The following is a 16,802-nucleotide window of genomic DNA, read 5'->3' as shown; positions in this document are numbered from 1 at the left end:
ATGCTCACCATTTGCGCCCTTACACTTCCAGGATCCAAGAGGTTAGGCAGGGACATGTAACTAGTTAGACCAGTGTAATGTGACATGTGCCACTTGCAGGCTGAGAAAAAGAAAAGGCCCTTTGCCTTTCCCTGGGCAATTCCTTTCCTTTTTTTTGCGTAGCAACCAAGACCAATCCTGAAAGTGCCAGATGGTGCAGCTTCAAGATGGTAGAACCTCTGTCAGGCTGAGTCCCCGAGGAACTAAATGGAACAGACCCATATAGCCATCTCATGGAAACGCAAAATAAACTTTTGTGCTGTGAGACCAGTGAGATTTGGGGGTTAGCAGGTTTTTAAGCATTCCTCGGCCTATCCTGACCAACACAAACCATATTCAGGGCACATACTTCTGCAAGTTCAAAGTCTGTTTTGAACTGAAGTAGACAAGTGGACTACTTAAAATTACTCTCTTTGGTGATTCAATGGAAAATGTGCTACCACAGGCTCTTAAAACTATAGTCCTAATAGTTTACACATACTGTGTTTCCCCGAAAATGAGACCTTGCTGGACAATGAGCTTTAATGCGTCTTTTGGAGCAAAAATTAATATAAGACCTGGTCTTATTTTACTACTGGGTCTTTAATATAATATACCCGGTCTTATATTAATTTTTGCTCCAAAAGACGCATTAGAGCTGATTGTCCAACTAGGTCTAATTTTCAGAGAAACACGGTAAGATATTAGTCTTCAAGGCAGAGTTGTCAGTTACATAAGGAGTTACTACCATTTTTCAGAGTAGTGGTGGGTGATTTAATCCAATCAAACCCATGTCTTCATTGTGTGGCGGGCATGGGGGGTGGACAGTCACACTGGCATCATTGCTCCATCTCTTCAAACAACAAAAATCCTAAGAGACAAACTAATTTCAATCCAACACACTTTATTCTTATTTTTCACTTTTTTTCCTTAATTTTCAATGATCAAGTATTCAAGATGTTGTAAACCAAGGTTTATTAGTCCATTGACAACAGATTTCATGAAACACAAGGAAATTATACATCTTTTAAATTACCCTAAGAGGTCACCAAATAAATATTCATTTGAAGAGTCACAAAATCAAACTCCTTTATGCAACAACTCAAAACAGCCTTTCATGACGAGCGTTCCTCTACACACACAAACACACACACACGGAACACGCACTCCACTAGGATTCTAATGCCAGTTTGTTTAACACAATATTACATTTCCTTTAACTAAAGAGTTAGAGGCTGACCTGCCTGTTTCATGCTTTTAAACTAACATTTGGGGTTTGGGGTAGAGGTATGTATTTTAAGAAAAATGCCCACTATGATGTCTTACCAATTATTCTTAATTTTCTTTTCCAGATACAAACTTCCAACTTTTTTTTTTCACCCCTTTGGTTTATTATGTCCCTACAATTACTTCAGTTTTTAATAATATCTTCTCCTTCGATTTTAACATGTAATAGTAGAATACCAGAAAAAGACATCTTCAAAACCCTAATATTAAAAACATTTTACATGGGTGTACATTTTTGAAGAAGAAATAAGACACAATTATCTGAAATATTGTCCCCCTCTCTGAAGTTGTTTTTAGCATGGGAGTATTCTTGCTAAAATAAATATCAAAAGCACTGAGTTTTCCATAGAAAAAAGTATTTCCCCTTACACACTTCATTTCTGCAGCGTCAAGTTCATGGATTAACTGTAGTAATGAGGCGTAATGACTGCTTGTTTTCCGGGAAGTTCTCCAGATTTCCAAAAGCAAAGCACATGCAGTCCCTTATCAGTGAAATACTGTGAATTCAGTGGGGCATTTTTGTGGTAAGCATGCATCAAATACTTCTAGCACCAAGGCATTTTTTTTTTTTAAATGTTGCAAAAGCAAATACCCAGGGAGGGTTTTCATCATATACAACCCTTCCTAGGGCTGAGTAAAAATGAAGTGCTTAAAACAAGCTCTTCAATCTGATTCCAATGTAGCAAAAAGTCTGGGACAGATACGGCCAGCAGCATCCTGGAAGGTGAGGAAAGAAGACGGAAAAGGTAAAGTGCACCGAGCCAGTAACTTCGCCTGCCAGTCATGGCACTCTGTCGTGCCAGGAAAGAACATGCAAACACAAGTAAAGGCTACCTATTGGTCTGCATAACAGAATCAGCAAACCTGCAGGCTAGGCGATTCAGGGATGATACAGTATTGTGGTGTCTAGCTGCTACTAAGAATATGCAGTATACACCTATATATATCAAGAGTTATATTCGTTGTGTCTGTGCCATTTAGGATGTTTTACGTACACACAAAATCACAAGGTAGAACTGGCTACCATCCTAGGCTTGGGTTCTACTGTTCCTAGGCATACGAGAGAATTCCCACAAATGCTTCAGGTCCATTCAAACTATAAAACTTCTCCTTGGTGCATCTAGGGTTCATACATAACAGGCTCCAAAAAGAACACTCTGGCTCCATGCCCACCAAAGAACGCAAGCTGCAATTGCCGACTGAGGAAGAATTTTCTGGGTGGGTGGTGAAAAAGTAGGACTGCCATTACCGCCTGTAGGTAACTCCCTTCTCTGATAACTGACATTTCCAAGGGTATGCTCCTGTTTATTACTATAGCTACTAACGGTCACAATCGGATCAGTGATGTAGTATATAATATATAACACTTCGTTTATGTTCACTTAACATGTAGCACTTTGTATGTGTTCATTTAAAACTTTTATTAGGAAGCTTAAAACCGATTTTCACCAAAAAAAAACGAATGGAAATATTAACATTCTGAAAGGGGGGGGGGGGGAAGCATACACCTGAAATCTCCAAAGCTCAGATTCCATAAATCTGAACCACCTTTCCTCATGTTTCACTTCAGAAACTCTACTGAGACTCCATGTTAACACCAAAGTTGGATTTGTTCTATATTAAATATGAACTACAAATAAATAATTGAGGTATATTATGACAAAAAAATTGTGAACATTACACTTGGCTAAATAAATGTAAATTTACCTTGCAAATCTAAACATTAAATTGTAATGTTTCCTACAGACTTTCTTCAATTTTTACACAAAGAAATAACCTCTACTCTTCAGAAACAATAGCACATCAGAAATGAAATGATTCACCTCACTATCTTAATCACATCTTACCTTTATTAATCAAAACTATTATATTCATATGTAGCACAGGAAGTGAGTGATTGAGAGAGAAAACTGTGTCTGAGCCCTGACCTGGCCACTCTACAGTCCTAAACAAGTCACCTTATCTGTCTGAGCCTCTGTCTTCACAATCTGTTGGGTTTTTTTAAATCAAAACAAACAAACAAACAAAAACCAATAAAAATAATTATCTTGAAAAGTTATTAGAAGGATGAAAATGAATGATGTACATTAAATGTTTGACAAAACGCTCTGCAAATAGTCAACACTCAACCAGCACTAATTTGTTTCTTGTCTGTTCCTCTTTTCTTCCCCCACCTTGGATCTAAATAACTTTTAACTGTTTTCAAGAATTAAAGCCATCTGCAAAGGATCAGGATTTCACAGTAATAAAGAGAACCAAAGAATGTGCTCCAACCCCCACCCCACCCCCTAGGACTTTCTAAATTAATAGGCTAGACTCAAGGATACTATATTTGCATATTAAAGCAAAATAACATATTAATCTACAGAGTTTACAAAGGAACAAGATGACCTTTTCCCAAGACAACTAATTATAAGCCTGAGCTCATGAAGAGTGGTAAACTTATAATAGGATCTGTGAGCATAAAGTCACATAACCAGTTTATTGTTATTAACAAGCATATAAGAACCTCATATACATATACAATTAAAAGGTGTCACCTATAAAATCATCACTTTAGTTGGTGATGATACATAATATTCCAATGATGCTACCAGAACCCAAAGCATTTTGGAGACAACCCTTACTTGGTACATATTCCAACACTTCAATCCCCCGTGATTTTTACTGCTTATTCTACACACATCAACCACACGTTAATGAGACACCTGCTATTTTTAAGCATCAGATACTTGAGGAAGTACAATAGTAACATTGCGGTGTACAACTCACGCCAATTTCTTTGAATTCTGGCCTAATTAACCCGAAGGATTCCATAGACTGGCAGATGGCAATGGGTAAGACGCTGCCTGAGAGAGAACGGGTGCCCAGTCATTGATCGCTGAACTGGATGACTGTTCAAGGTAGGAAGTGGTGCCTAGTGAGTCCATCATTTCCTATCCTGAGTTCTGAGAGCGGCTCCGTTTTCAAAATGTACTACCAAGAAGAGAGAGATTCTAAGAGTCTTGGAACACATGAGCTTAGCTACCAAAAATAAATAAATAAATAAAAATGACCTCAATGCAGTTTCTTAATGATCAGAGGGAAATTGAGAAAACACCACCTCTCCCCGACCTACCTGTCTTTATCTCCAACCCAAAAGGAAACTTTCTCTTCGAAAGGATCAAAGATTTCCCATAGAGGGGAGAGGGGAACGCTGAGGCCCCAAGGGTAGACAGTATTCAGCAATATTCTCTGAAGACCTTCCAGATGCATCACTGACCAAAGTTTGATGGACACCAGTGTAATTACAGGCAACAATGGTTTTATGACTTGGCCAAACAAAGGGAAGCCCTTGTCACTGAGACCACTGGCTCCACCGGCTCCACCCCTTGGAGACATGATTCAGTTGACTAGTAATAAGCCTCTCCACAAACTACATGCAACCAAGAGAATCATTTGACTGATGCCATTCCTAGGTAGAGAGGAAAACAACCTTGTACCCAGAAATATTCGTACAACCCCACCAGGGCAGCCAAGGATGGAGGGCAAAAAGCCCAAATCATGGGATGGTTCTGTCAATCACATTCCTTCTGTGCAAGACTATAAACCAGCTAAGAAAACCGTTTCCCAAATTAGCCCAACATAAGCACAGGATCCTTGGCAGAAACAGTGATGTTGGTATTTGGACCTGACAGTCCCTCTGAAATCTGAATTGTCATGATTCTTTTTCTGAGTAGCCAGATCCCCTGAGTCCACTTGCATCAGTCCATAGCACTGTTAGGAGACATCTGCTTTAAGAACCAGGTTGAAAGCATTCTGTGTGGCAGCTAGGTCGGTGTGACGTGCTGGGAGGTATTGGAAAGGATTGTGGATAATGAACCCAACGGAACAGAAAATTCCTCTCTCAGCTTACTTCCAGAAAGTCACAGTAGAAAGGAATCAAAGGGGGGTGTCAAATGATTCTAACCCTGATCGTGTAGGGTTCAGTACATCAGACCAGTTTATTTTAAATACTTTTCAAACATTACTTAGGGTCACGTTCTAGGTCCAGCTCACAGATCTCCCTCTTCCTGGGTTTAGGGTGATGTTCATATTGCAGATATAACTTTCCTGGCTTACCGATTCAATGTCAGTAGCAACCATAGCAATTTTCCATACATAAGAAAGAGAACAATACAGATTTGCTAGTGTTTCCAGGCATATCACTAAAATGATTGGGTGGGACTCCATCTTATTGCTCTGGAATTCCTTTTTCCCACTATGTTGAGTAACAAGTTTACAATTCCTAACTACCCTGACGCAGGCCCTTGAGAGAGAAAAAAAAATCTCTGCAGCAATTTTCTTGGATGAGAAAGCCATGAGTTTCTTTCCTTATTATGCATCTCAAATTACAGTTTCTAGCCATATAGTTTAGCACACTAGTTTTCAAACCCCTGTGAAGGAATACAGGTGTTTATAGTCAAGCTATCAGGTTTATGATTTAGCAGCCTCTTTAACTACCTTACCATGGGGCAGACTAAAGGACAACTCGTCTCATGAAAGGAAGTAGCTGTTCCTTTTATCGCGGCTCCTTTGAAGCATTTGAAAAATGCTACCTGATGTGTACCTCGGCTATGGCTTAAAATGTTATTAACAGTCCTTTAGGGAAAGTTTAGCTTCCTCTTTTCAAAAACGCATCTGCTTTAGTCTCTGAAAGCAGAAGTAACATGCTGCACTTCCATTTTTCCGATCAGATTGCATAGTTGAAGCAAATTCATTTGTGCTTTGTAGCAGAACTCACAGTAGGTGTTCAGATCTAAAAACGTGGATTTGTTAATGCAAAGTCATGGTCAGCCCACCTTTGGAGTGTATGCTAAGGACGTGCGCCGCCATTACACTTGTTTTAACCATGTACCTCGGCCTTGTTGGAGCATGAGCATTAAACTAACAGCAGAAATGGTAACAAATCTATCTAAACTCCTTCTTGGAGAGAAGGGGGCGGTAAAGGCTCTCAGTCTTGTTGAGGTATCCAGCCCTCAATCCACAGTGGCTGTGTATACTGAGTTTTGTTGGTTTGAGGATTGTGTCTTTAGAGGTTTAAAAAAAGAAAGAAAGAAAAGAAGGCACGGGTGTTTCTCAAGTCGCCATATTCAACTCAGCCAACAAAATGAACGTCTTCCATTTTCAAGCTTTGGGAGGGAGGCTACATGGCAGCAGGGCTTTCTTCCAAGCCCGGGTCTGGGGAGGAACTTATTGCTTCTGGGAAGGGCCCCGGATAGGTCTGTGCTGTGTATTGGATCCCTTTTTGCAGGCCAGTCTCTTCGTGGAATTCTCCCTGGGTGCTGAAAACTGGGCAAGATCTAGTCCGGGCGGACTTCTTGGCGCCATCGGGGTGGCCCACCATCTCACTCACAGTGCCCAGAGGGAATTCTCTCCACCTCTGCCTCTGCAGTGTGTCCTCCTTGTACTTAATGGAGTACCAGGCCAGAAAAATAAAAATAAAGCCCACAAATTTGAGGCCAGCCGCCAAACCGAAATAGACGAAACGAAATGATGTCACGTTGTACTCCCAGCAAGAGCCTTGTACCCCACATTCTTGTTGCCAGAGCATGCAGGTGGTGTCAATCACGGCTCCAAAATAAATTGGAGTAGGAATGTATGCTAGAGGTGTAGAGGAGAAGAAAAAGAAAACAAGAAGAGCATTTAGCACATCGTATAAGAGAAAACAGATTTGGAAATTAAGAAGGTGCTTTGTGTGCTCTGAAACCAGTGGAGGAGAATGGCTGGCTTCCTTGTGTTACTTGATTTTTTTAAAAAATGCATGTCATGTCTTATATTTAGTGTAGACTACATTGTAAACACTTTAAATCTTCAGGCTGTGTTATTGATTTTTAGGATCATAAAAATGTCTATTGCTAAGAAAATGCAATTAGGGAATCCTTTTAAACTTGAAAGGAAAGCATTTTCCACTCTGAGTCAGAAACATGTCAAATAGCATCTTTACAAAGGCACTTGGAGGATGAAAATAATTAGGGCATAAAATTCACCTTTGAAGCTTAGGAAACATCTGTGATGCGTAGTAGCTTCATTTGGGGGCTATGATATAGACATTTCTTTATTCCCATAGTAAAGAAAGTCTACCCAAGTGGACTTCCTTCATTACACGTTACTCCCTTTGCCAAAACGTGCCCTCACCCCCTTCTCTTCCACCTTGCAAATACCTACTCCTCCTTTAAATTCCTGACTCACTCAGGTGCCACAACATTCCCAGTGCATTTTTGTATATTCCTCCATTTTATCAACTATCACATAGTATTTAAACTTTGCAAATCTGTCACCCATAAGCACCTTGATGGCAGGGGCCGTGCCTTTTATTCTTTGCATCCCAACGACCTGCACGAATCATCTATAGGACAGTGCATGGATCTTCAGTAGGAGTTTATAGAAGGAAGGGATGGGAGGGCGGAAGCAAGGGTGGATGCGAAGAGCAAAAGGAGGACGAGAGGGAGGACAGACGGGCTAACAGGCCAGGAGGCTGCGGGTGATACATTATTTTGATACATTTTTAAAATATGTCGTATTCACTTAAAAGGAGGTAGATTCACTACAATTAAAATTTCACATTTTAAAAATACTTAAAATTCTCTTTTTTTTTTGGAATTTGGAGAAACAGAAATTGGCTTGTTGTCCTAACTGCACTTTTTTTTATATAATCAACAGAACTTAAGGTTGAATTACATAGTAAATGCCGAAAATGTTCTCCCTCCACTTTGCGAAGTCCATCTGTTACCCTACCTTTAACCTCTGCATCCAAATCAAAGCATCCAATTTCACGGCATCAGAGATAGGCCAAGCAAAAAGGAAGAACTATGTTTTTCTTTTCCTATTCAACTATCCCTTTGCCAAACAGACTTCTTTGAAAATAACTTTTCAGTTTTCAGCTAGAAATATAAGCATACTTCTTACCTATATCAAAGCATGTCCGAGTTTCCTTTAACCAACATGCTTTGAAAAATGGTACTTTCAGTAAAGTCCTACTGGTACCAAAAAACAAGCTACCCATTCAATGCAATCAGAAACCTTTGAGGTTCACTGGAAAGTAGTCACCTCAGACGGGACCATCAACATAACATTACGACCAAGTGAGAATTCCAGAGAGGACTAAGGTTTGAAAGGGTCAGCTGATACCATTTGAAAAGGTTTCACCCTTCCACACTGAAATAAAAAATTTGAATCAAGAAACTTTTTTTTTTTTTAATACTGTAGACAGTGATACTGATTACTGGGGGGAAACAACAGCTGAAGAAAATCACTGCCACTTAAGAAAGAAAAGAATATGCCTGATGATGAGCAAGTCAATTAAAAATGCATTGAAATTGACCGAGAGAATGGACTACTTTACACACAATTGATCAAGATATCACAGGGTGACGCAGTGTTTGTAAAAATCAAAACAATATTCTTTATGCCCAAGTAAACTCTGTGACTTCCCACAGGGACACGGCACTAACGAGGTCTCTTGTTAATAAGTAAAGGGAAGTCCCTATATGTCGATTTGGGGATCTTTTTTCAGATTTTTTTATTTCTTTTCCTCAGAAAGCGTGGTAGGTATACTCTGAGCAATCCAATAAAATTACTGGAAAGAAGTAGGGAATTGAAATTTTCACAAAGAAAATGAGCACCAATCCCCATCACTTTCATGTTTAAAAGGTATAAAAGGACAAAAGCTCCAGGATCATAATAAGCCCATCGCACTTGTTTGGTTCAGTAGTTCTTACGGCACAAAACTCTCAGGGGAATTTAGCCCAAGTTTATGTTCACAGTGAAAAAGAAACTGACCTAAAGTTAGTTTTGTTGTGTTTCCTCAAATGACAGAACTGGTCAGCTTTTAGTTCAAATCAGAAAATAAGGAATTTGTGCTCTCACCACTAACCTGCAAAATCCTTGCTATTACCATGGTCACAAATGACTGGACTTGTCATTGTTAAAGGACAGTGAGAATTTGCCATCTGCAAAGAGGAACTAAGAGGCACACTTGAAAATTGAGGAACGTACCCAGTGTTCGCAATAAAACAAACTGCATTCCCAGAGCGAAAGGTCTCTCCTCATCTTCCACGGACCTGAAGTGCATGGAAAGAAAGAAAAGTTTTAAAATTGTGGCCTCAAGAAAATGACTGTCAAATCAAGCCTGCTTGGAACAGGACCAGGGAGAAAGAGACGCTGTGCCAAAATACTTAATTCCCTAGAATTTACTAACCATCGCTAACTAAGCAGGACTGCTGATGGCTAAACCAGTGATTAAAAGTCTCCCCACTGAAGACACCGAAGAAATTCTGATTTACTCCAATTGTTTCTGTGTAAATACCCGGGGAGGGCCAAAAGGTCATGGCTGAAGGTACAGGAGTGGCTCCAAGCTTCCCAAATCAGTTGTTAAAAAAAATATATATATATATATATATATATATATATATATATATATATATATATATATATATATATAATTTTATCCTAACTACTGCATTTTCTCTTTGTTTGCCTGCACTTTCCAGAATGGTAGGTATGTACACTGAAAGTTACTCCCATAATTTCTCAAGGAACGGTATTGAGAAAAACGTTTTTTAAAAAGTCTAGTCAAAATATATAGGAAACAGGACAAAAGTTAGAGAGAGAAAAAAAAAAATGAATCTTTCCCAGCTACCTCATTTTTCCTTTTTTCTAAAACTACGCTCCAAGTAATTCCCACCCAGCAGGAAGATTGGAGCCTATTGATTTTGTAATTAGCAAAGGTTAAAGAGCTCATTTTCTGAAGTTTTGCATTATAAGCCAACTGGGGATTTGCCGCATTTGAACACTATACATTGAGCAGCCCTTACCGGGGTGATTTAACATCTCTTGCAGAATCAAAGTTCAAAGAATTCGATTATTAATGATCCATATTTTTTAATGATGAGCCTTAGGTTTCCTGTCCCACATACATAGGGTTTACATATGGTATATGTGCCATAACGTAAAATTCCCAAGGACCAGTGCATTTGTCATCTTTTCCCCAAGTTCTTTATTTTCGCATAGCATTTGCCCAATGCTACACACATAGCGGCTACTCCCTAAGTATCTGCTGATGGAGGGGTTGAGTGAATGAACCAGCAGGCCTTTTCCAGGCTATTGTCTTACTGTCAAGGAGCAAACTGGATGGAAAGCATCTATGTCAGCATCCCATAGAGGAGAAGGCAGGTTATGCAGAATAAGCAGGCAAGCCGCCCAACGGCCAGGCTGAGAAGGACGTCTCAGCAGGTGCTTCCCACCAGGTACCCAGCATAGCCTGGTATTGAGGAGCCAGGGAGGAGCACAAAGGAAAACTAAGGACTGACTCCCCTTCCTCACTTCTTTGTGCACTGCAGCCCACAGCCCCCCACCCACCCCCACCCTCCGAAACCTGCTGTGGGTGTGCTCTCTTTCCTCCACCACACTCTCTCCTTCCTTCCTTTGCCCACCGCACTCTTCACTGCGAACACCAACACACTGATTTGAATGTGCGACTGTCAACATTTTTGACAGGACTTCCATTAACTTGCACATTCTCATATAAGCGAGAGAACACAAACTGGCTCTATGATGGCAAGGAAAGCACAGCATGAACAACTGAAAATTAGATTCTTCAGTCAGCCCCATCCTTGTTCAACTCCAACATTTTATGTGATAGTAAAATTAATGAAATCGGCATTTTGAACTGCAGGCCCAGCATAAACTATCACTGACCCCGGAGGTATCAGCGATCTACAAGGTTGGAGATAATATTTTTCGCTGTAAGCATGATTCAGCAACTTCACCAACATGACTTCCCGCCTCCTCTGGGGCCAGGATTGTTGGAGCTAACACGATGACGGCTTTCGTCTCCTGAAGTAGAACCTTTGAGGGTAGAGACTTCGGGAACCAGAGGCGCCCAAAAGACGTTTCACTAAACTACAGGAATAAAACCCATCTGAATAAAGAAAGTTCTGGAGTATGCAATGTTACAAGCCTCCTTTCCCGTTCTGAGAGGAGAAAACTCACTCCCAAGCTCGCCAGGCAAACATCGCATTTTGCTTTTCTCTCTGCTTTACCACATCAGGCCCCGGCCCTGGGATATGTGTTCTGGCAATCCTGAATGCATCACCCCCAGAAGTTCAATGCTGTTCTCACCTGAGTGTCACTATGATGGCTGATGGCTGGGCACATGCTGTGATGAAGGTGACTATGAAAAGAAAAATCAGGAACGGGATGAGGGTATTGCAGGTCCGTTTGCACTTCCCGGACACAGCATAGCCATTCTCGTTGAGATACGTCTTGACAATAACCACGCGTAGCTGACTGTGCTGTCCCATGGTCGGGGGGGTGATCACTTGCCGGCTTTGGACACAGGTGCATTCCGTGTAATTCCTTATCTAAGGGACAGGTAAGAAAGATCACAGGTGGATGCCAATCAAAAGCAAAACTCAGCACAGGAATGTGAAGACAAAGGTAAGTTCAAGGGCTCCAAAGGAACTTTAGTAATTGAAACCATGCAAACTATTGACTTGGAAGTCTCTTTCTCGTTGCTAACAATTGGGGTCCAAAGTGTCCGATACGAAAATCCACTGGTCAAAATTGTTTAAACCTCAACTTTCCTAAGAAGCTTTCTGCGCTCAATTCTAGAGCATTCATACTGTGTACTCAATTTAGGTCATAATTAAATGCTGCTTTAATTGCTGTTTAACTCTCGGGCTCTTCAATAAGAGAAGCCCTCCAAAACAGGAACCAAGTCTTATTTTTGCAGAGCACCTAGCTTAACCCTGAATGGAGAGAGACCTAAAGTGCATATCTATTCCATAAATGTAGATCATTCATCACGCAACCTTGATGACTTCGGGCCGATAAGAGTGCACATAGCACCTCCTGTTTCATTTGAAACCAGCTAATTCAAGGGACTAAAAAGAAGCTTTAATGAAACAGCCAATTAAGCTTCCTGCCTATTACATTGCTTTTAGTAACTGGACATCAGCTGCACTCACTGTCATTGTGACCTCTCAGCCACTTGGAGAGGCAGTTGGAACAAATATGGGGACGGGGCACTGTTGGGCTTTCTGAGTGCCAAGGACTGCTGGTCACTTTTCAAGAATGAGGGCTGTGCACCAGAGGACACACTCATTCCCAGGGAAGGACTTGGCCATGGAGAAGAACAGATCTCCTTGTCTCTTTCAAGTTGGTGACGTGCTGGACCAATTATAGAACGGGGAGCCAGCAACAGGAATTCTCAATGTATCGCTCTAGTTTGAAACTCTGACATCAAGTATGACATTCCAAAAAACATGCAGTCAATGGTATAATTCCTTGTCACTACACAGAACACGGAAGCGTACCTTCACCTTTCTACGGCCTCCTACAATCTGTTTCTATGCAAAGAATGAAACCAGGCTCAGTATGGAACTGAGTAGACTAGGAAAACCTTCCCCCACAGTATTACAGCCTATTTATAATTCACGGGGAAGGGAATTCTCAAAATAGCCTATTCTTGAACTGAAAGAAATATAGTTACTCTGAAAAAAAAAAGTCTGAACTGATAATCTATGAAAAATGGCCACTGCCCATCTTCACAGACTCATTAGGGGAGGTGCACGCCTAGTCTTTTCTATCAGCACCAAATGTGGTCATCTTGACCTTCGAATCTATCAGAGAGCCCAGTCAGAACACCAAATGAGAGGCCCAGCCCTCAACCTTATCGAGTTTCACTGAGTTGGCACCAAATGTAAAGTAGGAGAGGGCTGACAGGGGAGCAAATCACTACACCCAAACACTCCAGTCATTTCTGGGAAGATGGTGGTATATTGCATCATTTTCTTTCCTCTGGATTTTTGTCACAGCTGTTTTGTAGGTTATTTGAAGTTTCTTGGAAAAGGGAGACTGAAGTCACGTGTTTGCCTCTGAATTCTAACACGTCCTTGTCACAGGATGTTAGATTAACAACAGTATAGGAACTTGAGAAATATACTCACCCCAGTGCTAAGATTACCACTGTTAACACAGCCAGCCAGACAAGGGTTAAAGTATGTAATTCCATCTGATCCACAGACTGGCTCATACTCATGTATTTTACAACCACAATTAACATTGCAGCTTCCTGTCAGGTTCCTGTGAGGCATGGTGAGAGAAGGTCTAAGAGAGAAAAGAAGCAGATCATGAGTGACATTTGCTAAAATAAAACTAACAGGGAAGTTCTTGATGTCAAATAATTTGTCCATTTTAGAGAAGATATTCCCCTTCAATCAAAACTATGGTACTGTGAAACAGACATCCTGGATAATTATTTTTATGACTTTAGAACATAAAGAACAATGTTAACAATTTCTGGTACTGCAGATTTAATACTTTTGTATCAAATTATGTGTCCTGCCTCAATTCTACCAGACCTGGTCTCAACATCTGGGCTCAGCAGCTCTAACCCTCGTGTAACGACTCGCTTACCGTAGACACTTAGCTCAATGTCTTAAGAAATCTGGGCCTTGATTTCTTTAACTGTAAAGTGGAGGAACTACTTTTCTTGGCCAAATCAATAACATCCTTACGATGGCATAAACATGGAATCTATCATTCACAGTTGTCAACACAGGTTCCTTTAACCAAAACCTTTAATTGTGTGAGAATAAATTATCAAAGAAAGACACGGGGCACTAGAAAATCAAAAGGAAGTGATTTTCAAAGATATATAAATATAAAAGGAGGGAGGCAAGTAAGGCTATGTCGGGCTGTGGAGAAAAGTATATGGAAACGGCTGTGAAAGAACAGAAGCAGGCAGGTCCCTAGGAGAGACCATGGAAGAATGAAAAAGGTGCGCTGTAGTGCTCATATCCAGTGAGCTCTTTCCTTTGCTTTTGTGTCCACCATTTTTAGGTGTCAATGATGAAATACTATTCCTAAAGCCACATGAATTAGCAACAGCAGACCCTTCATTTATCTATCTATGTATCAACCATCCATTCAACAAATATTTTGGAATGTCCGTTCTGTGCCTGGACATATCGTTAATGTCCATGCTAAGCAACCATTCCTCCAGCAGCATAGCCCATCCCAACCGTAGGTATTCATCTATAAACAGGAAGCTTTGTTTGTTCGTAGGCTTTTCTCCTGTGGGCTCTTTCACACTTTGATAACTGAGTCCTCAAATTTTAACGGAAGGAACAAATTTATAGCAATATTTAAACCTCACCAAGAAAAGCTTCCAAAGGGCAAAACTAAAATAAACTGTCATTCATTCAGGTCACTCCGCAGGAGAAATTTTACCACAAGATATTGATAACTATTATGTTCACAAACTCTTAGGATCATACAATGTTGAAGTAAAATATACCTTTAAAAATACGATTTTAGACCAGCAGTTCTCCACAGGGGCAATTTTGCACCCCACCCCCCACCTAGGCAACATGTGGTAATGTCAGGAGACGTTTTTGTTGGTCACAATGGAGGGGTGCTACTGGCATCTCGTGGGTGGGTAGAGGCTAGGGATGCCTCTAAATACCCACAATGCACAGAACAGCTCCTCCCCCATTTTAAAGAATTCACAGGCCCAAATCTCAACAGTGCTGAGGCTGAGAAACCCTGTTCTAGTCCGACTACCACATTCTACCGATGAGAAAATGGAGGCATCTAGTTTCGGGCCTACCATTTAGTAGCTGTATGACTTTGGGTCTGATCTTTTATTCTATGGCTGTGAATACCCCCCCCACCTACATGAGAGGAGAACAAGGATAACCAATGAAGGCAAGTGTGGGATAACTTACTACGTAATACCATAGGCTTATCAGAGGACTATGTCCATCAAAGTTGTGCTTACTGTATCCCATCATTATTTTTACTGTTAAAGCATCCTTTACCTTTATAGCCAGCAAATTCAAAGCAGGTATAACTTGAAATTTGCATATAATAACCTACAACTAATACAAACCATCTCTTTAAATCTGGGCTCATTTTTAATAAAATGATGTATCTCTTATATAGTGTTTTTGAAATACCTTTACTTATCATTAAAGTAATATGTATTCATTGTAGAAAATATGAAAAATACAAAAGGATTAAAAAGTATTAAATGAAACTCACGTATAATGCTACCACCCAGGAATATCCACTATTATGCTTTTAGTATATTACCTGCTGGTCTGTTTTCAATATGCATATAGATTAACATTAGTAACAGACTGCTACCTAGATTTTATAGAGAGTTCTAAATTCTATTTTGTTTCCTGCTAACATTACATGATGAACATTTTCTATTGAGTATGTTAATATGAGGTTATAGAATTGTAAAATTGGTCCTGAGCTTAATAAGAATCATAGGAGCTTTTGAAGTAAAAAGCCTCATTATGTTTAAACAGGTATCATATAGTTTTACAGATTTCATGTAAATTTGTTTAGATCTTGTTTACAAAATTTAAAACTCATTGGAAAAAAATGTGCTTATATTTCATATTCCCTTCATACTCCTAAAAGGAAATAAAACAAATGCTGTTTGTGCCTCCAAATAGATGGAATCATATACTTAGAGCTAAAAGTGAACTCTAAGCCTATTAATAAAAGTAGCTAGGATAATCCAGAAACACACATACCTAAGATCCTTTAAACTTTTTGCCTGTACTTCTCAGAAATTTCCTTCAAAATTAGTAATATCTGTAATAAATAAAAGATTTTGAATGGTACCAAAAAGATTTCAACCATGGGGGGGAAAAACTTCAGTAGGTTAAGCTGTCTGTGACATGCAGATGAGAAAATGAACAGTTTAACTAGAGAATTTAGGAGTGATCTGGCCAGAAATGCCAGTGACGTGAAAGGCTGGTAGTAGCTTAGTATCTAAATGCACCACGTGGCAGGAAGGCAAGACCAGAAGTGGTGACAAGGAGAATGAAATGCACTTGTGTGGAGCTGAGGCAAGGTCTGAATTAACAGACTACAGTGGTACCTCGGTTTTCTAACATAATCCATTCCGGAAAACCATTCAAGTTCTGAAAGTTTCGAAAACAGCCGACAGCTAGGCCTCAGGATCTTGCACTCAGCGGAAGCCATGTAACATGTTCGACTTCCGAGGTGTGTTTGAAAACCAAAGCATTGACTTCCGGGTTTATGGCGTTCGTCAACCGAAATGTTCGTCAACAGAGACGTTCGAAACCTGAGGTACTACTGCCTATCTATTTGATTTCTATCATTGTAGCACTTTGGGGCAATAAAATTATACTGAGAGAAGTAACTTCAGGGGAAAACTCCAGCCTCTGAGATTTTGGAGCTAGGTGCAACTGGGTGCATCACCCCCTCCAATAGTCACTGCCGAACACAGACAACTGAGAAAATGTTTCCTCATCATTTCATAGCTCACGAAATCATCCCTGGAAATGTTCTAGCCCAGTAGCTCAAGTCACAAAATCAGAAGATGGTATAATAGATTTTAGTTTAACTGCTAAGAGATGACACTTGATAAGTGAAAGATAATAAAGCAAGAATTATTAAATGATGTCATCAAGACTTAGTACTGGTGAAAA

At 40.1% G+C, this 16,802-nt stretch overlaps 1 protein-coding gene across 2 annotated transcripts in view; it reads right to left on the bottom strand.

The window, feature by feature from the left end:
* Positions 1-904: 904 nt before the first annotated feature.
* The window catches only part of SLCO5A1 (solute carrier organic anion transporter family member 5A1), a 114,848-nt gene continuing 98,950 nt past the window's right edge, over positions 905-16,802 (bottom strand). For both annotated transcript variants that reach the window (XM_019726187.2, XM_019726176.2), the window contains 4 exons: positions 13,275-13,434; positions 11,446-11,687; positions 9,322-9,386; positions 905-6,927 (listed from right to left, as the gene is read on the bottom strand). In XM_019726187.2, the coding sequence (XP_019581746.2) occupies positions 6,470-6,927; positions 9,322-9,386; positions 11,446-11,687; positions 13,275-13,434 (925 nt within the window). In that variant the 3' untranslated portion in view covers positions 905-6,469. The remainder of the gene's footprint in view (positions 6,928-9,321; positions 9,387-11,445; positions 11,688-13,274; positions 13,435-16,802) is intronic.

Source organism: Rhinolophus sinicus, linkage group LG14 (assembly GCF_036562045.2).
Source record: "Rhinolophus sinicus isolate RSC01 linkage group LG14, ASM3656204v1, whole genome shotgun sequence".
NCBI lineage: Eukaryota > Metazoa > Chordata > Mammalia > Chiroptera > Rhinolophidae > Rhinolophus > Rhinolophus sinicus.
This window is presented reverse-complemented; position numbering and strand designations above follow the sequence as displayed.